This window comes from Cyprinodon tularosa, unplaced genomic scaffold (assembly GCF_016077235.1).
Source record: "Cyprinodon tularosa strain WSP-4 unplaced genomic scaffold, ASM1607723v1 ctg222, whole genome shotgun sequence".
Lineage (NCBI taxonomy): Eukaryota > Metazoa > Chordata > Actinopteri > Cyprinodontiformes > Cyprinodontidae > Cyprinodon > Cyprinodon tularosa.
In genome coordinates this window covers 994,154-1,015,692 of record NW_024038830.1, presented here as the reverse complement: position 1 = coordinate 1,015,692, position 21,539 = coordinate 994,154, and the positions used below count along the sequence as shown (strand labels likewise).

The following is a 21,539-nucleotide window of genomic DNA, read 5'->3' as shown; positions in this document are numbered from 1 at the left end:
AAATCAACAGATTGATTACCAAAATAATCCTTAGTTGCAGCCCTATAATAGTTTAAGCATTTCATGAATAATTTTAATAAACATCATAATAAATGTTACTAGAATACAACCAAATCTGACTTAAATCTTATGTTTTTTTTACATCTGTCTTTCCAGTGGTTGTCCACATGTGCCATTTAGATATAATTTTTAGATATGCTGTTTAGATATGTATTTCTTAAACAAAATCTTTCACAATCAACTCTGGATGCTTGAAATGTAGCCCAAAAATCCATAAGCTTTGAGATCTCCTTTAGCTCCTCACATATAAGTGCTAAAGCCACCATATCTGAGAATGTGCTGATTGCCCTGTTTATGTTTGGCTTCATCATATATTTGAATTTAGCAATAAAAAAAAAGTTACAAAGAGCCTTGTGTTACGGTGTTAACACGTGCATCTTAAACTATGTGCATGTTGGATAGCAAGGCTGTTGGAAATCACTGAGTTTCATTGTTCTGGACTCCTAGACTGAAAAGTCTACTTCCTGTTGGATTATTTATCCATGCACATGAGGAGCACTTTAATGTGCTGAATAAGGATATTTGCAGAACTTTTTTAATGTGTTTCACCGATACTGATACCAGTCCGATACTGATACCAGTATCGGACCTGGCTTCGATCCAGCACTAAAATGGTGGTATTGGGAATCGGAAAGTACCAAATAGGGCACCGATACCATTTTGAGAGCCAAAAGTTTATTCAACTATTGTCACCCATTCCAGGTAGGCAATAGAAAGTTCTACTGGATTCACTTTGTATTAGACTTTTTCGTGCTTCAAAAAGGTAGGCAGCAGCTTGACAAAGCCATGATGGCAATTATTTTACATCCAAGTAGTATGCAGTTCTTTATATATATATATATACACACACACACATCAATTTCAAACAGATGGTATCGGTATTTGTATCTGTATCAGTATCAGCCAATACTGCACAGCCAGGTACTGGGTATCGGTATAGGGGCCAAAAAAAAATCAGCACAACACTATTTTTTTTAAAAGAACATCCAAATACACCTACTAAATTTGGTTCAAAATTGTGCAATTGCGCAGCTTAGAGGGAAAATTGTGTGCCATTAATACACCATATAAGATACTAATGCAACAGAAATGAGCTCACAATATTAATGAATATTATTTTAATGCAACACTGTTCAGTGTTTCTGCTTACAAAGATGAAGATGAACTCATCTCAGCATGCTGAATGCATGAAAATAAAAGTAAAGCTAACAGCTGCAGATTCTTTGATTAACTTTTTAAACAGCTACTTAACTGCTCGATGGGCATTCATAGAAGAATATTTTGGAAGTATTTAAAGTGAATAATCTTTCCTTGGTTTTATGTACCATGACAAAATCTGTAGTTTGGCAAAATTCCTGCTCTGATTGGCTGTGATGCTGTGATGCCTCCTTCCCTAAAGGTGTCTGTCTCTCTATGCAGCTGTAATCCAAGGCTTAAATTTAGGAGCAGAGGCATATAAGGCATCAAGAAGGTCAACAAGGTCAAATAATGAAGACTGATCCAACTTTTTTTACTCCCATGTAATAATGATTTGTTTGCGTCGTTTGCTTGTTGCCTCATTATTATCTTTGATTTAATCTGAAAATAAAACTTTAGTTTAGTAAATTTAGTACATTTCTTGTCATTTTTTTAAAGGAACATTAACAAAAGCAAGCTTCTGTTGGATTCTGCTTAGGCCTGTATTTTTTTCAGCAGGATGTTAATGAAGGCGATAAAAGAACAACTTAGCATAATAGGATTCAATTGCCCAGTATAAACAACTTGAGCTTAATTATTGCTCATTAATTTGTTGTTCACAGGACAAAAAGGAAAGAAGGATTTACAAATATATGTGCAGACCAGACAAATTTAAAACACACACATATATAGATATACATTTATATATATATATATAAATAAATAAAAATCATCAGTCATTGAAAAGTTAATTTTATTCAGTCATGAATTCCTTCAAAAGGAATTATTTATTAATTTTTTTTTTCTCCAGAGAGATATATCCAAAGTTTTCATTCGACTTCATTTCTGTGAGTAATATATTAAATAAAATGCAGAAAAACACAACAAAAATGTACTATTGAAAATAACTTCTACTGTCACATCACAGAGGACATCACCAGGGCTAAAACACTAAGACTTAACTGATGCTTGTGTTCCAAAAAACTTTGTTATGTTAACAATAGAATGTGCATTTCATTAGGAAACTATTGTCCCAGAGTCTGAGGGAGAGATTAAAGGCCCTGAACTTTAAGTTCAGGTTGAAGTTTTCACAGACAGTGATGATTTGAGAGTACATGTCATCTGTTGGTGTTGGGTCATCATATTTTCCAGTTATTGCAGCCATTAATGGGAACACTTTAAGTTTCTTTCTGCTGACAACCTTTATGTTTATGCTGATTTCTTTTTCCAGCAGGACTTGGTACCAATTACTGCCAAAGCTACAGGTACTTGTTTTAACCACCATGTCATCACTGTGGCGGACTGGCCAGGAAACCTGTTTGATCTGAACCACAAAGAGTATTGTCAGTAAAATAAGATACTGAAGCATCCTGGGAGCTCTGAAACAGGCTGTAGACCTCTATGCAATGCTGCATTGTTGATGTAATTCATGCACATGTTGAGTATGTTTGTTGGCCTTCCACAATAATAAATTGTTGGTATCTGTAGCCAAACACCTTTAAGGCTGTGACAGAGGGTTCCGTTTGTGCACTTTTTGTGTTGCTTTTACTTAAATTTCTATTATCATCTAAGTACAGATCTCTAATGCTAACATTTCTGTCAATTATACTTTTTGTTTATCTTGTGCAATAATCTGGCTAGCTCTCTGATCAAAAAAACATTTTTCCATAGGCCATAAGTTATGAATACTAACTACATGAAATCCATACCTCTCTATGATGAATCCATATCAGTTCCGATTTTTTTTATTTAATTACTAAATACGTCTTTTTCCAGGATATTTACATCTATTGAGACGATTGACTTAAGACAAAATCAACAAAGACTTGGTTTAAAAATGTGCATTACATAATCACACAAAAGGTCTTCTTTAACACCTCCTCTGTAACACGTTTCAGATTCCTCTGAATAATTTCCTCATCTGTCACGTAAATTGGGCCAAGCAGGAGATATCCTGCAAACTGACAACTTTATTCCTTCAAAAAATATGTTTTGTTTCCTGCTAATTAACCAGATCAACCCCCCTGAATGACAAAAGCACCCAGAGAAGCTTCCATGTGCAGCAGCAGGAATAATTACACAGTCTAATGCATCCCTGGTCGGTGCTGCAGTATATGGAGACATCAAGTCAGCATCAAAGTCCAGAAGTGGTTTGGTAAATAAACAGCAGAATGAGGAGCAGAAACATGAAGATCCTTACTTACTTCATTAGACTATATAGACATTAGATTTGGCCAAATACTGTAATAATGTTTCATATAGTTGACAACAGGAAAATTAATTATTCAAAGATACTTATTTGCATCTAAATCAAGACAGACTGAGCCACTCACATTTTCACAAAGCACCACAACAACAGAGACATTTATTTTCTACCCTCCCTGCAGCTGCTCACCTAATCCAAACCATGATCTGCTACTCGAAGTTTAAAGTGTAACTCACCCCAAAAACAACTTTTTTACTCAGCAATATCTACAGCTAAAATGGTCTTAGTGCTGCCTTCTTATGGTTGAATGTTGACAACTGCAGATCCATTTCCCTCTTGGTTTAAAGGTACATACTTTCATCATTGCTAAATGCTTTTATAATCATAGCCATGCATCAGGTAATGAAAGCTAGTCACTTAAACACAAACCCCACAGTGACTCATTTGGTCCACCATGACCCTAGAACACCGGCTTCCACCGTTAACCAGTAGCACCTTGAACCAGTGGCTCCATTTCTCTTAACCTCCGGTGATGAGGGGGTGAGATTTCCATCTCTCCATCTACATACTTCAATACTCTAATTAAAGAAGCTGCCACTAGTGTTGACAACTCAGCAACTTTTTCGCTATATTTAGCGACTTTTCAGACACCTCCAGCGACTCTTTTACAATAAAGCGACTAGCGACAAATCTAGCGACTTTTCTGGTTTCTGCCATGGGGCGCCTCCCCCGTCCGAACCCCGTTCTCCCGCTTCCGCAGGAGTCCCTCTCAGCGCTGCGGTCAGAGCCACAGCATGTTACCCTTAGCGTCCAGACTGCAAATGAACAGTGTGCATGCGCCGGGATTGATGGCGTAGGTTGATCACGCTGGAGTCAGATTCCTCAGTTGCTGAACCTGCCATACAGAGCCATGGCCAACATGATGATGATCCACTCTTTTCCCATTTAGATTGTTAATGTTAATGTAATGTAAAAAAAATGTATGGTTCAAAATGTTCATGTTTTACCATGATTTGTAGGCTCCTTAGTGGACCACAAAGGAAAAAAGAAAAAGTAAAAAAAAAAGTTGAAAAAAAAAAAACTGTAACTCCGCTAAGTGTCTCTTTATGGTTCATTCTGCCGGTCCCAAGCCCGGGTAAAGGAGGAGGGTTAGTATTGTAATAAATAAACATTAATTAAAAAAAATTTATAAACAGAAAAAGTAGCTCCATATATTCTGAGTGTTTTTACTCACTGTCTCTATCTAACAACGTTATTTCTCCCGCAGCATCAATACCGTGCACATCACAACATTATGCAAATTAGACAATGACGTCATTCAGCGATTTCTAGCGACTTATAGCACAGCCAATAGCTATTTTCCTTACTGAGGAGTTGGCAACACTGTTTTGCTGCATTCAGACAAAACTCCTACTAAACCCCAGCACATTCACAATTTGTCTTTTGCTAAATTACAATATAAACTGGGCTGCTCAGTGGAACAGTGGGTAGCAAGTAGGTTCTGGGTTCGATTCCCGGCCTGGGGTCTTTCTGCATGGAGTTTGCATGTTCTCCCTGAGCATGTGTGGGTTCTCTCTGGGTACTCTGGCTTCCCCCCACAGTCCAAAAACATGACTAATAGGTTAATTGGCTTCTCTAAATTATTCTTAGGTGTGAATGTTTGTTTGTCTCTGTGTTGCCCTGCGATGGACTGGCAACCTGTCCAGGGTGTACCCCACCTCTCGCCCATTGACAGCTGGAGATTGGCATTAAGCGTGTGATGCATGGATACAATATAAACTCTGCTAATATAGTAAAACAAAACACAACTCTATTTAGCCAACAGGGCAGTATTCAGATATAGTTTCCTTATGAGACAGATGGACAGAAAAAACCCCACAAAAGGCTAAACAATGCCATAAGCTAGCTGTATTTATGCTACAAGCTAACACTGATGTTTGAGAGCAACTTAAAAAGGTCATAAAGCTCATATATCTGCAAGTGAAAGAGCAAAGAAATTCCCACATGGTTTAAGATCAAGGCTATTAACGGATTTCTTTTGGTCTGAGCTCCCAAATGAAGATGCTTTCTAAATGAGGGCTGCAGCCGAATTGTCTCCTACTTATTGGCTTAGCTACAATTAAGGAAGTCAAAATATCCCCATAATATAATTTATCATATTTCTTGTTCTTAACTTTAAAGAACCCTGCAGCTTCCAGGCATTTTGACACAGTACTGAAAAGTTAATCAGGTGTTACATATTTTTCTCAGTATGACAAAACAAAAGTTTGCCCAACTCGAGTATTAAGTCTTCCCAAAGCAAAGTAGAGAAAAATGACTGAAATGTGAACTGCTGCTTACACTCACAGCTTGTTCCGACTGAATCAGCCGCCCTGTTTTGTGTTCTTCCCAAACAGGACTAGAAACATATAATTAGTCACCAGTATACCATATATCATGGTACCCGTACTGTACATACACTCAAAAATAACAAGACTGGGTATTTTTAGCTCACCAACACTTTCCAACAACAGAAACCAGGGAAAAAAATGATTCACACCCTTATTTTGTTTCCAATGTGGTGTTAATATGTTTAATTTCTGTTATTACTACATTAACCCAGAGGATTGTATAGACTCTAAAGTTTAATGGCTATTTAGGAGCAACCCTGCTTCTTTGGGTGGAGGTCTGCAGGTTTATTTACAGCGCGGCGCTCCGGTGGGTGCAGGGTTCAGCTGACTGACAGGTCGGATTAGAGACCGAGCCAAGTCGGGCGAATCATTACCTCACAGCAGTTTTAAATCTAAATTAACCACGACTTAACTCCAGCGCAAGACCTCTAATCTGTTCCCCGGGGGAAAGTTCTGCTCACAGGCTGCTCATGGGCAGGGGAACAGGCACCAGGAACTAAAAACAGAAAAGGCCAACTTTATGGGTGAGGAGTGGTGAGAAGCCAGGTCAGATTCTGTTCGCTTGTTAAAAACAAACTGATGTTGGACGTGTCAAAATGAACTGGGCTGCCTGCTCTGAACCTTAAGAGTCAAGAGTCACATTTAGGCTTAAACTTAACAAAGGTGTCAAGTAAAGAAGCATAAATACTTAGTTGTTTATCTATACTTTACTGGAGTAATTATTTTTCAGTCGACTTTTTACTTTTACTCCTTAAATTTCCATGATATTATCTGTACTTTAACTCCTACATGTTTTGAAAATAACCTCATTTCTCATTTGAATCAACATTTGTCATCTTTGAGTGGGAAAAGAAGTAAATTTGCTCTCTGGATAAAGTTATATTTGATATAAATTACATTGGGATTGGATGAGTTAAGTAGGCATCCTGACACCCTATTGGTTTGTACGCTGTTTGTCTGACCAGGACTTTAGACAGATCGCATTTATGTCACATTAGCATCGACATAGCAGAGGAAAAGATCCTAAAGAAGTCAAGCAGAATAGAGCTGGGTATTTTCACCAAAGTCCTGAATCGGTTTGATTTTGATTCATACAGTTCTAAATCGATTAATTTCAATTCAATCTCTTTTTAGAATAATGAAAGTGGTTCAACTGTATTTCAAAATACTCATGTATTTAATTTTTTCCTGTCATATTTACTGTTTAAACGAGATTGTGAAAAGTGAAAAAGTGAAGCCTCACTTACTCAGACATGCATGAGCTGCATTATCTTCACTGCACAAACCATATTTGCGGTGTTGCCTGTAACAACTACAGGGTGTTGGCTGGTCAGCCTCCATTTTTTTATGTCTTCAGTCAACCTATTGGCTATATTTGCAGCTGTCTGGCTTGAAGTCATCTTGAGTGCATCTTTCCTGCTCATTTGAATGTGAACGTCACTCACGTCACTATAAAGCTAATCGATCTCATTCCCTAGATATCGATTTTGCAAAAATGTAAAGGACTCGATTCAAAATCGATTAAATCGATTTTTTTACACAGCCCTAAAGCAGAATGCTCCAACCAAGCACTACTGAGGTGGTTGTCTGCCAAGACCAGACAACTTTTGTACAACTAAGGGCCAAATGGAGTACTGAGCATTAACAGGATATTTTTTCAATTAATTTTAATAATTAGCTTTATTTTCTGTGCTGATTGTTATAAAGTCTGCCTTAGATTTTCTGGTTCCTGTCCTGTTTTGGAACTTTTTGCAACATAGGCCATTTTTCATCATATCTTGGGCATAATGAAACACATTACTGCTCACTATTGGACAAATGAGTTCTATAATAAACTTCCATTGTACAAAAATGCAATACTTCTCAGCGGATACATATGCAGCTAAAATAGGCAGCCTAGTGTATTCCAAATTATTCAACGTTAACATTTTTATATAACACACAAGCTTTTGTACTTTGTGGCATTTTTTCCACCTTCATATTACTTTTACTTAAATACTTTAAGTAGAACTTCAAATCTTATACTTATACATGAGTAAAAAGCTGGAGCTCAAGCTTGAATTTCTTTAAAAAAGTATTTTTTAATCCTGGCATCTTTACTTCTACTTGAGTAATGATGGTTGTTGCTTTTGACACCTCTGAAACTTACTAATGCATTTTTAAGATATTTGACCTTTTGATTTTAAATGTAAACACTTTAAATACTTCCTAACACTGCAGACTTTTTAACTGAAGCATTGTTATCACTACGATCCTTTGCTGTCAAATACAAGGGAAATTTGACTAAATCACATCACCCCAAGAGGAGAAACAAGTTTAAAGAATAGGTTTAATCTATTTTGATGGCAGTAAAATTTAACCTGCCTTCACAAAAATCTAAATAAAAACAAAACAAAAAAACCCCTGAATATTTCACCTTTTACTTTCTACCAAATCTCAAAGGTTAAAGTTTTCTTCTTTTTCTTAAAATTAGAGTCTGGCAATATAGGCCAATTTAACACTGAATTTGTATTAGCATTTATGGGGTGACGATGCGTCATTTATTAAGCAAAGCACAACAGCCTGGAGCTATAAAAAAGTAATCCATCTGCCTGGTCAATAAAAAGGCAAGTAAAGAAACAAGTCAAGAGGATGTAAAACAGCTTAATGGCTTTCGCCGAGGACCCTCTACTGGGAATAGATTGGTAAAAGTGAATGGGACAGTCCATGGTTCATGAAACAAGTGTCACACAAAAACTTGGCTTCAAGAGGTGGAAACCAAAGGATAGGGGACAACGACACAACGGTTTAGCATAAGAGGATTCAGCTGCTCATCGTAAACAACATGAGCCTAATTATTACTAAATTAACACAACCGGAAGCATTAGCAGAGTCGACAGCCAGACCACTAAGTCAATTGCAGGTACTGATTGTGCCAAAGAAAAGGTTTCCCAGGACAAAAGATGCTTTGCTTCTTTGACCTTCATATCTTTTTATATTCCTCTGTAGCAATGAAACGCCTGCTGTCCATGGATAATATTAATAATTGTCAGTATACAGGAAGTGTTAACCTTTTGACAGCTACTAGAAGGAAACAATCGACGGGTATTTGGCTGCTTTTATTCACTGCTGTCATGTTTTACCCAACCACTGCCAGGCTCACAGATACACTCTATCAACGAGCCTGCTGCTGGTAAAAAGGACAGGGCTTTTTTTCCACAGCTGGACACATTGTAGGTAACTAAAGCTGGGCATACACTGTACGAATTTTTTCAATCGTTGCACGCACCTACAGCTCACACTGTACGACGAAACCGCAGGGTTTAAAAGTTCACCACTCATGATGTATGTTCTCACACTGTGCGACCCGACTATCTGAAACTATCTACCTGCTCACACTGTATGGCCAAAAAACCACTTTGGACTCAGCTCCGCAGTGAGATGGCGCTACTCGGACACGTCAATGCGGAGGCCAAAGGAGTAGAAGAGGGATATGAAGCTCACTAGAGTGCCACGAGCTGCCTTGGCAATTTCTGCAATTTTGTGCTGAAAGCCCTAAGAACTAAGGGCAACGTATTTGGACAAAGACATGGCTGAGCAAACGTCAATTTTACAGAAAGAAATTCAATTCAATTCAATTCAATTCAGTTTATTTATATAGCGCCAAATTCACAACACATGTCATCTCAAGGCACTTTACAGTTCAACCAGATCATACAGTCAAATTGATACAAAGTCCCGCACCCGCACTGAATTCAGTGCGGGTACGAGTGAAATCCATTTCACTCGTACCCGCACTATGCTTCAGTGTTTTCATCTGAGAGGAAGAAGAAGAATCTTTGTTTGCACATGCCCACGGAGCGATTTGCCCACGACGACCGACTGAATTTCAAAGATTTTTTATTCTCTCCCAACTTCACAATTCCTGATTGGGAGATGGTCGTGAGTTGCTGATCGCCCCTCGTTACCCCCTGTACACTACCCAATGCACAATCAGGCTGAAAGTCAGCCTGAATGAAAAATTCTTGCACTTCTGGAAAATTGTCCCAAAAAGGGCAAAAAAATTGTACAGTGTATGCCTGGCTTTAAGTCAAATCAGACGGATGTTGGTTTGGGTTGAAACCTTTCAGTGGACAACCCTCCACATAAATCTTGCCCTCTCCAAGTGTCTTCTACACTGCTTTCTAGCTGTGCTGTCCTGGTTTCATAAAATGATGCTGGAGTTCAATGACCAGTCCTTTAGAGCATCCCACTTGGCCAAAATTCAACCGCCCTGCAGATTCTCATCTCAATATTGCCCTGTACTGAGTATATCCAGTGATGAAAACCCTTGTTTTCCCTGTGAGGGAGATGCCATCCCTCAGCATCACACCACCTCCACTAAAAAGCTTTGAGGCTTTGGTAAAGAGGATTGTTTTTGTAGGCACAGCAGAGCAAACCTTAAACTCAAATTTGCAGCTTAAACTAAATGCATTTTCCGCCCAAATGTGGCCCCATTAACAAGGAAATAAACAGGCTTTAAAATTATTTGAGATTTATTTCGAAGAAACATTTCAGCAAAGGAGAAATTAAACAAGGACAAAATACTTCATATTTAGGTTTATATTCTGGTCTAAAGCCTAAACACACCAATCCCAGATGTTAAGCTACTTCCAGAGATTGTGTATTTATCTAATCTCCATCTGTCCCACTTCTGATCAACGTATGTAAACAATAAAAACTGCAAAACTGACCTTTGTTAAGCCCTTAATGACCAAAGCAGAAGAAGCAAAGCCTGTGAAGCATGGATGCTGTAGTTTAAACACAGTGACAAGGCATTCTATATCCCACACTAAATGTCAGCAAATTACAAGCAGAGGCAACACAAAAGCTCTTATTGTTCCTCATTTTGCTTTTAACAATCTCCTTTATGAAAACAAGGCCTCTAACAGAGCTGTTTGTTAAACATCTGGAACAGCAGCAGCTACCCTGTCAAATCATCCCTTCAGAGAGAGAAGACCGCTGGCCTGAAGGACTGCTGCCTCAGCCAGAAGCTGAACTGTGTTTAATACATTTGTGAATTAAAAATGCATGGAGGCCGTAAAGAGCTCAGCTCTTTGGAGATGCTCTGTGTGAAGCTGCAGAGTGCTCAGAATAAAGACGAAGCTCGGCATGGATTGACACAGAGGGCTGCAGGATCACTGCCTTTCACTGGAAAGAGGCGATCAGACCGAATCTATAAGAACGTGCTTCAGCTTCAGTTTCACCAGAAAAACAAATCAGCAAACCGCAGCTAACTTAAGTCAGTCAGTCACAAACACGGTAACTAATCCCAAATAACCTCAATTCCCTTTTTATAGACCAGATTAAGATCCCAGATTAGTATTTTAGCTCTGATTCAAATACAGAAAGGAAAGAATTGTCCATCTGTGCTGCAGGAATGTTTAAGCACTGTTTTTAACCGTAACAACCTTGCTGATGTAGCAATGATCTCATTCTTTACACTTTATATTAATGATAAATAGTTTTTCATGACATTTCACTTCACCCTTCTCTGACATTTAGAAAGAGGGAATGCTAATACACACATAAACAAAGTGTCAGCACAAACCTGGCAGCGATATGGCTGTAAAAGAGTCCTGAGTCACTGACACTCTGGGGAAGACAGTAACGAACAGCTTGAACCCGATGTATGTCCATTTCGGTGAAAAGGGAAACTGCGGCACCTTAAAAAACAAAGCTAAATCCCACAGAGGGAAAGTTTATTCCACAAGTTCAACCAGAGTAACGTCGTTAAAATGAAACGCCGGACAGAGGAGGAAGAAAACATCCTTTTGATTAAAAAAATTAGGTGAGAAGCATCCAGTGGTTCTGAATTCATGCACTGCTGCATCCACAGTGATACCAATAATCCATCCTTCCAATAACAAAGGGATGACTGACAGACGGGCAGAGATGAAGTCACTGACCTGCCAGCTGTCTGACTGAGCGTGTGTGTGTATGAGCCTCTGTGCTATTGTGGTATTGTTAACCCAAGGGAGATTACTTCATATCCTTGTCCCTGCCCCCTTTCATCAACCACACATGGTACAGTTTGTTTGGTCTGTTGTTGGGTTTCCTGCTAACATCTCCCACCCCTACCACAGCTCCCAGAGCCACTCAGTGATAAGTCCACTCCGAATGAACAACCAGTGACCCATACTGTGGTGACTAATATTGATAAGGGTTGCCTTCTGCCTCAGAGGATGAAGTCTTTCATGTTAATTGACCAGCAACACCCCCAAAGCGACCCACTATGTTGCTCAGACAGACATTTAAAGGGGTCATAGAATGCAAAACCGAGTTTAGATTGTCATAGATGAATAACGATAGTTCAGTCGGTGAAATGGACGTACAGAGAAGTTCAAACCCCATCGGCGCCTCATTTCTCTGCAAATCTCACAATTCAAAACTTCCACCATAAAAGGCGTGAATTCAAACGCAGCACTGAATTGACGTCAATTCGGGGATGTTGCCTTATTTGGTTCTAGCCTGTACTTTTGTCATGCCCCGAAATTGACATACATTCACATACAGACTGTGAAGAAATTTTCAGTCTTCCCAAGGATCCGAAGACTCAACAGGCATGGATATCTTTGTCTATCAGAAGATACTTGCAAAGTTTGATGCTCAGCTGTTCATTTGCTCTTTTACGAAAGACAGCTTTCAAAATCTTGGACAGTTCAAAGCAGGATTTGCTAAACTTTTTTTACTAAAATGTAAAACTGTAAGCTGCAAATAATATTTTGTTGCTAAGCAATGATGGCAATGCTAGAATATGTATGGTGACCAGATTTGGGTTTCTGAAAAGGAGGACACTTTTTTGGGGGGGGTTGAGTAGACTGGACAGGGCATTCGAACCGAGCCAGCCGGGGATGTACAGACCGAACCCGACCCGGTGACGGTATGCCCCCCCCGCCAACCTTCCCGTGCTTCCCCTTTCCGGGCAGGCAGGTTTGGGAGAAGCACTGGGCCGCCGGTGTCGGGTCTGTAAGCCCCGGAGCTCACGGCTCGGTTCGAATGCCCGGTGTGTTTGGACTACATGCAGGACTGTAGTCGACCGAAATCCAGGAGGACTTTGAAATTCCCCCCGGACATTTTTTTTTTTTTTAGGTATGAAAAGAGGACGTCTGGTCACCCTACCATATCAACAATTTCATGTTTCAATGAGTGAGTGCTTGTTGCTATGATGCGTCTTTGCTCAGCAGCTTCGCTGGTTGTAAACCAACCAATCAGAGCACAGCTCCTCTAAATATTCATGAGCATACCATAAAAGGATTCATTCTAGGGCTTAGGCATGCATTAGGGCTGAAAGAACAGCAAATACGCCATATTCAGCCCAACCAAGGTTACACACCCTATTCAGAGACCTTAAGGACCAGTACCAAATACCCCATATAATCATTCTATGACCCCTTTAAAGCTGCATAAAAATCCCAATCATCATGGTAATTCCCAAGGAAAGCAATGACTAATACTCTACTCCACTATTTCTGATGGTGTCAGCCCCAGAGCCCTGAAGGCCTGTGCAAAGCAGCTCTGTGGGATTCTAAAGCACCTTTTCAATGTTAACCTGACTCAAGAGACAGTTTCAGTGATCTTGAAGCCTTCCTGCCTTGTTCCAGTACCAAAGAAAACTCAACAATCCTCAGTGCTATAGACCTGTTTCCCTGACATTCCACATCATGGAGGTCCTAGAGAGACTCCTGTTGGTTCAACTCAGCAAACAAACAAGCAGATATCAGGACGGCCATCTAGTTTGCTTCCTGCTGTGGCGGTGAAGATGCCATCATACACCTGCTTCAACAAACCCACTGTATTTAAACAAGGCAGAGGCATCAACAATCACCAGGACCAAAGACTACATGAAAAGCAGAACTCAGTTTGTTAGACTGAAGGGTCAGCTGTCTAATCAAGTACTCAGCAGCACAGGAGCACCACAGGGGACGGCACTCTCACCATTCCTTTTTACACTATACACCTCTGACTTCCAGCACTAGTTGAGTCCTGTCATCTGCAGAAATACTCAGATGACTCTGCAGTCATTGGGAGCATCAAAGATGGACAAGAAGCTGAGTATAGAGAGCAAGTGAACTGCTTTGTGGCATGGTGTAGAAACAATAATCTGATACTGAATGTTAACAAAACAAGGGAGATGATTGTAGATTTTAGAAGAAACAGGAACAAATTTCATGCACTGAACATCATGGTAGAAGAGGTAGAGGTGGTGGAGGAATATAAAAACATTGTAGTTCACCCAGACAACAAACTAGATTAGAGACGCAACTGTAAAGCAGTCTACCAAAACTACATAGCAGATTGTACTTCCTAAGGAAGCTTAGGTCCCTTAGTGTTTGCAGCATGGTGCTGTATATCTTCTATCAGTCTGTTGTGGAGTGTGATCTCTTCCTCAACCATCTGCAAGGGTAACGATATCAGAGCTAATGACTTAAAAAGCCAAACAAGCAAAGAAGGCTGGCTTTGTTCTAGAACTTGTCCAGAAATTCTGAAATTATTTCACAAAGAAGAATTATTGTTAAAGTGAAGAGAATTATGGGCAACAGTGAGCATCCTCTTTATCAGTCTGTCAAACAACAGTCTTCAGTCAGAGGCTTGTCCAGATCTGGTGCAAGAAAGACTAATAGAGAAGACCATTCCTGCCTACAGCTATCAATATCTACAGCAAACCATTGGTAAAACCTATGAGTGACTGCAGAAATACCTGATGTGAAGCATCTTTAGTTTTGCCACAGTTTCTCTGTTTTATTTTAAGCAGGACTTTAACTGGGCCATTCTAACACATGAATAAGCTTGGATCTAAATAATCCACTGTAGATCTGGTTGTATATTTCGGGTCGATGTTCCGCTGGAGGTTTCATTTTTCATGACTTTACCTTTATGCCTCTTCTCATCTACTCTGCTCCTCCTGAAGAACAGCATCATACTGCCACCACCATGTTTAACCATGGCGTCAAGCTGTTAGTTCTCCTTACATGTGGTAATTTGCACATATGCCAGACAGTTCCATCGTAGTGTCATGTGACCAGAGCCTCTTCTTCCATATATTTGCAGTGTCTCCTACATCGGGGGGTGAACCAATGACTCCAACACAGCAGCAGGCCCTACATCAATTAATGCTGATCCGTGGATTATTCAATAAACATGTAGTAATTCCCTTATTTTTGAGGAATAAAGAGGGGGAATTTTCCATTTCTTTTTTTTTTTATTAAGTACCTGAGTATTTAAGCAGTAATACATGTAATGCATGTGATGCAGTAAGACAAGGATATAAGCAAACATGGCAGAGGACCAGCCTTAGGGTTCTGCTTATGCAGCGGTACTGTACTGTCAATCCACTCGTCAATCTTCCAGAACCCAGAACTCTAAACCACTGCTCCCATGAATGCTGCGATTCGCTAACGTCTGCAAAAACATCCAGTAAGGAATTCCTGTCTGTAGAGGGAAAAAGGTTGGACTCTGGCTTTTCTTCTTGCCCTTGCTTGATAAATAAAAATTTGTGAAGTGTTGCATTGTGGATCTCTGCAGCCTCTTGGCTACTTGTCTGCCCTCCTTGGCCTGAGGAGAGTGCAGTGAGGTGTTTAAACCTTAGCATGTTGTTTCATTATCTTATCCTATCTTAAACTTCTCCCTGATCCATTTGCTGTGTTCCTCGATCTTTATGATGCTGATTGCTCACTAATGTTCTAGAACGGCTGGATTTCTACAGAGATCAGTTTGCTCACAGGCCATCCCTGAAGGCAAACAGTGTTTTAGGGTAGAAGAGTAAAGGGTCTGAACAGAAATACAGGGCATTTTCTTTTATCGATCTTATATAATATTCTACTTTCGAGGGAGCTACAATTTGGGCTTAAATCAGATCTAAGCCATAAAAGAAATAAACCCTAAAAATATATAACACAGTGTAAAAAAGCTACATATGAAACACATGTTGAATTACAGTCGGTCTTTGAGGAATCCTGCTGTATTTATGATTTTTAGAAACTTTCCATTAATTCATATCTGAGGGTATAAATACTTAAACATTTATTGAACTGGAAATTTTCTTTGGTTTATTTTCAAATCTAAATAATGTTCTTCTTTTTTACACATATTGTGTTCCATTTGGATGTATTATTTAGACAATCACTTCTTGTGCTGGAAATTGTCTGAAATAGTTTATCATAGATATAGTTGTTTATCATGGCGGGTGAACAGCATAAAATCAGCACACTGATTGCCCCAGATTATATCAATAATTTATTCCAAATGTCCTTAGATGCCAATCAGTCCTCAGGCTAGAGGGCATAGATACATACTGTACAATGCGGACGCCAACCCCCACTATCCCCATAGCGACAGTAATCCTCATCTCTGAAGGGAAGTGGCACCAATGTTTGCAGGCAAACACCCTGACCTTCATCTTTAACCATATAATAATGATCAGAGATGTACGTATGAAAGACGAAATGTTCCCTACATGTTAAATGCACAGTGGGTTCACATTTGATCTGGCTGAAATAGATAACTGGAGTTCATGCGGTCAAGCCTAAACCATTGATATTATCCCTTCTGACCCACATCTGTAGGTTAGCTGCAACAAATCAGCATGAAGCAGCTGTAATCTGCCATATTATCCACAAACCTCTTTGTCTAAATATCATCTGGCTCTTGGTATATCCAGCAATCCTAGATTAACATTGTCTATCCTTTTCTTCCCGTCTCTCCTACTTATGTGATGCCTTGAGTCAGACTTTTGCTGTGAATTAGCAGCACTGACAGGCAGCAAGAAACTCATTACAACTTTTCCCTGGAAAAATGTGAAATGAACTATTCAAAGATCAATTCTCTCCGGGTAAAGAAAGCACAGAGGACAGGGGTGTGTGGACATGGATAACTGAGAAAAAAAGGTCAGCGTTTTTTTTCCCCTCGCATTGTTTTCATTAAAAACACAGAAGAAAATCCAGAAAAATCCACTTTTTTCCTCTTAGACAAGCAAACCTACAAATGTTCTTTCAATAAGAAAACAGATTATGTGGCCTGAAAGCCGAGCCAAGCTTTAAAAAGAAACCCTCAGGAGTGAAGAATCATTCCCACACATTCCATAACCGATCCGACAGCGACTCAACTCTGCAAACACAGAAAGAGAGGCGGCGAGGCCTTACCCGAAGTCATCCAGGGAATACATGTCGTTGCAGAAGACGTGTTCCTCGAGGAAAGGATGAGAGGACATATAAAAGGGATAGATTATGGAGGAGAGGGGGAAGCGTTGGCCTGAGAGGACAGAGAGCTCTGCATGCTGCAGCTCACTCAGTCTTTCCCTCTTCACATCCTCAAAAAATGTTTTTTGAGAAACCACCAAGCCAGCAGAGTATGAGGCAGAGAGAGAGAGAGAAAGCAGGAGGGACAGGAGAGGCGAGGAAGATGAAGAGTGCTGCAACAGAGAAGGAAAAGGGAATGAAGGAGAGGGAGAGAACATGTGATCTGTGCAGACCAGTCACCTCGTCCAGCCTCTGAGGAATGACTTCCACTGGATAGAAATTACAGGAGGGATTTTACATGTGCCTGTCCACAGCCTGAACATATGAAAACGCTTTAAGGCAGCTTCAATCCAAACGCAGCGTGTCAACCATCCATTAAATTACTCCAGCACCGAGAAACTGAGCAGCAACATATGAAACACAATTCTCTGTTGTTACTGTCTGGCTTTATGCAAGTTTATCCTCGAGCAAGGGGTCCATCTGTCTACGGCAACGCAGACATTAAGCTTCTTTACCACGGCAAGCCAAGGTGCAGGAAACAAATAGCAATCTTAGATTAGAGGACTTTATGTGGTTAAAATGGTAGGAAATATGTAGCTTTGAGCTGAGAAAGTCTGAAAAAGAAGTGCAACTAAAGATGCTTCATAAAATTCATTAAAACCTTTTGGAATATCTACTGCAACAAACTGCTGTAAAAAAAGTGTTGACATCTTAGTCAGATCGGCGGATTAATCCTCAGCCAATTCATTTGCCAGACCTGTCAGATCATTAGAAACCATCTGACAATATGAAGTAGACTAATAAGCAACACATAATGCCCCGATCTAAAGAAATCTAATAACATACCAGAGACAAATTCAGTGATGACAATCAATCTGGAAAAGGATTAATATAGTCACCTATTTAGTTTATTACACTAAACATTGGGGAACCTTCCCGGAAGTGAGAGCACCAAGAGGTGCAAAGCATTTTGGACTTCAGTTTTTTCACCTTAGTTCAGCGTTCATGATTCAGCAAAAAGAAAAAGACTGGGCAAAGATTTGTTTGTAACAAATTGATTGTACTTTAAAATAAAATTTTAAAAAACATTTTTATTACACAGAAATTATACTCTTTATAGAGGAAGAGTAGTCTCTACTCTTGTAGAGACTAATGGGGATCCTTAAATAAATAAATAAAGATGGCCTCTATTGTAGAACCCCTGCAGACAAAAGCTGACCTGACATTTCCATCCCCATTTGTTTGGACTGTTAGCAACAAATACTGCTGACTAACAAAACAAAAGTAAAAGATGAACGTATCATCTATTAGGAAGAGATCCCCCTCACAGTAAAGCTTGGTGGTGGAGGTGTGATGGTATGGGATGTTAAATGACCAGGGGTTCTGTAAGCTTAAGCTCAATAGCAGATGCTTATACAGGCAGACAACGATGTAAAGAACACTAGAAAATGAATCTTTAAATGCTTAAAATAAAAAAAACATATTTCAGAAATTTGATTGTTAGTGTTGGATTTGTTAAGTTCTGAGACAGATCAATAGTTGCTGATTTTGAAGCACAAATCTGGTTTTCTTTTGTGTCTAATATGTCATATTAAACATAACTAAACCTCCGACAGACAAAAACAGTAATTCCCCTTAAATATCTTGCAGATTCATTCAAATTCAGACCAAAATATCTATACTGAATAATAATTCTTTGTATTAAACCATTTTACTGTCACTAAACTTTGATTGTTCACCTTTATTTTGAAAAACAAAAATAAAATTAATCATTAATATCGTAATCAAACCTATAGACACACAAACACACAATAGTTTAAACACAAACAGAGATGCAAATGTAAATATACATATATATATTTAGAAATCTTAATAACCTTCCAAACTACAGGACTTGAATGGTAGATACATGTCGCCACCTGGTGGACGGATTTAGCACTCAATTGACAACTAGTAGTCCAAAGTAAACCATAAAGGAATTCATCAGTTGATGTTAGGACAGAAATGGACTCTATGGTATTTCCATCAGGTTTCCAAGGGAAATTTATTGATCTAGGGAATATATGTGTTGTTTTTGTGAAGCTAAGGGGCAGATTTTCTTTTAACAATCTGCACTTCATCCATGCAGCACTGCAAAACAGCTTCAAATAAGACAAATAATATGAGGAGTTGAAACTTTAAATGTTTTTTTTTTTTATCAAAAGCTTTTAATTAATTTTCAAAAACCCAGAAATAAACCTAAAACATCACCAACAGTTAAAAAGAAAATGTATTTCCTTCAGTTTTGAGCTCAGTCTCCCAATTGTCAAACTTTATTGTGGCTCTCCTTCTCTCTGGCAGTAAAAGGAGAAGGATGACGTTGGCTCACGTGGAGCTGCCCTCTGATCACCCCAGCAGCAGCAGCAGCCTGCAGTACAGCTCAGCATTTTACCTTCCAGTGTTTCCTCCATCATTCTACCTCTCCACCAATGAGTCACCATGAGAGATGGTGCAGCGCAGACAACTGTTTAAATACTTACCTCTCATCAAAATCTGATTATGTAAAACAATGCACAGCTGGAGTGTGTGCATATTTTGTTTGGGTAATGCATAGATACAAACAGTTAAACATTATTATTTAACTAATCAAGGAGTGAGGTTGGGTTGTTATGCATCCTTCTCTGCAAAAGAAGAGTCGGGTCACCGTGCTGTTTCTCTTAAGAGATTTAAGACCTCACTTCTGGGCCTAAGTCAAAGAACAGACCTGCCTCTGGCAAAAATAAACTCACAGGACCCAATGAGAAAGAAAGCTGGATGGAACCACATGGTTCTGACATGTTTACTTTCTGAGAGCAAAGCAGCTGGTTCTGAATCTACCAGACAGAGGAGTAGTATTTGGATCTCCCAGTGAAGGGGGTTAAATCATAAAGGAGCAAAGTAAAAAGACAGCTGGGTAAAAATAACCCAACCAGCCCTGCGGATGATTGAATGACCAGAAAAAGAGAAATGCTCCATTAATTTTGCACAAACCCAAACAGAATATCATTTGATTTAGCAAACATGCTCCACAGGCTGGATCCATCCAGGAGGAGCATGTGTGTGGTGGGTGGGGGGTGGGCTGTTAACCTGCCTGGCAACCACTAGAATAAACATCCCCCTCCACCTCCTCCTGCGCCCCCATTTATCCCCCCCTCACAGCAGCTCACATATGGCGGTCATGTTCACCAAAGCAGGCCTTTTCTTTCTCTGTTTATCGCTGATGTGGAGAAATACATGATGCTGTCGTTTCCATGACAACACGAACCGGACCAGAGTCCGGCTTTCAGCACAAAGGGCGGGTCCGGCGGTGACAATGGAAAGGAAAACAAGCAGGATTTGGTGAACCGAGCGCTGTGCGCGGAGGGGAGGGTGGAGGAGGCCCCTGGGTGCCAAGAAGGAGCTGATAAATGAGCCGAAACTGCTGCAGGGATGTTCAGACGGTGAATGGAGCTGCAGGCAGAGGGCAGAGCATCTGTCATGACGCGTCAAACGGAGCGCGTGGAGCCGCAGCAGCTTACCTCATTTTCCTTCTCCTCCTCTTCCTTCTCTATCCAGCCGGAGGAGTCGCGCTGATTAGAATCAGATTTGTTTTATATATGTAGAAAAGAAGAGAAAGAAAGCAGCCCGGGCGGCTGTGATCGGCCCTCCAGCCTCCAAGCTGCGTCCTCTGCGCGTCACTCGGATCAAAATCGCTGAAATGCTCCGCAGACGCTAAACCAGTGCGCGCTTCTCCACGCGCTTTGTGCTGCGGTCTGTCAGCGGTGCTCCGTCCCGGCTCCTCAGGTCCATGTTCGGCTCAGGGACGCTCGACCACACGTCTCCTTCATGCCACATTTCCTGCCATCCGGGCTGTTTTGGTGCGCTGGGCGCAGATTTCTGGGAATGCTAAACACGGTGGGTGAAGGAGGAGGAGCAGGAGTCACTCAAGACAGCCCCCCTGCGGCCAAGACGTGCACGACACCCAACTTTCGCATCCCCCTCCCCACCAGTGGACCCCAGAAGTCGGCTATGGATCAATGAACAAGACTCTAAAATGCCCAAATTATGTGTCTGATCTTGATGTTTTCTTTAAAAATTAAAACACGAACAATATAAATTATTAAGCGACACAGTAGAAGCTCTGAGTAGCCTACATTAAAATACTATATAAACTAGACGACACCCAATACTAGACATAATCTTATTATAAACATTTTTTTTACTAGGCCACACTAAAGGATTATCAAAAATAAAAATAAATAAAGCAAAGGATCTGTTTAGAATGAGTCATAAGCAACGACCTTAACTGATTCATTTGACATTTATAATCACAGTTCTGTTTATTCAATTCAATTCAGTTTATTTATATAGCGCCAATTCACAACACATGTCATCTCAAGGCACTTTACAGTTCACCAGATCATCCAGTCCTATTGATTTTGATTGAAGCTGATT

General features: G+C 40.0%; 1 protein-coding gene across 3 annotated transcripts in view; it reads right to left on the bottom strand.

Moving 5' to 3' along the window:
• Nucleotides 1–21,029, bottom strand: part of evla (Enah/Vasp-like a) — a 61,414-nt gene extending 40,385 nt beyond the window's left edge. Inside the window, exon 1 of one of the 3 annotated variants that reach the window (XM_038286210.1) lies at nucleotides 20,624–21,029. In XM_038286210.1, the coding sequence (XP_038142138.1) occupies nucleotides 20,624–20,628 (5 nt within the window). In that variant the 5' untranslated portion in view covers nucleotides 20,629–21,029. Of the gene's footprint in view, nucleotides 1–11,401; nucleotides 11,762–16,991; nucleotides 17,292–20,623 lie in introns of those variants that run through there. The other 2 variants (XM_038286208.1, XM_038286209.1) reach the window with 2 other exon arrangements.
• Nucleotides 21,030–21,539: the final 510 nt, after the last annotated feature.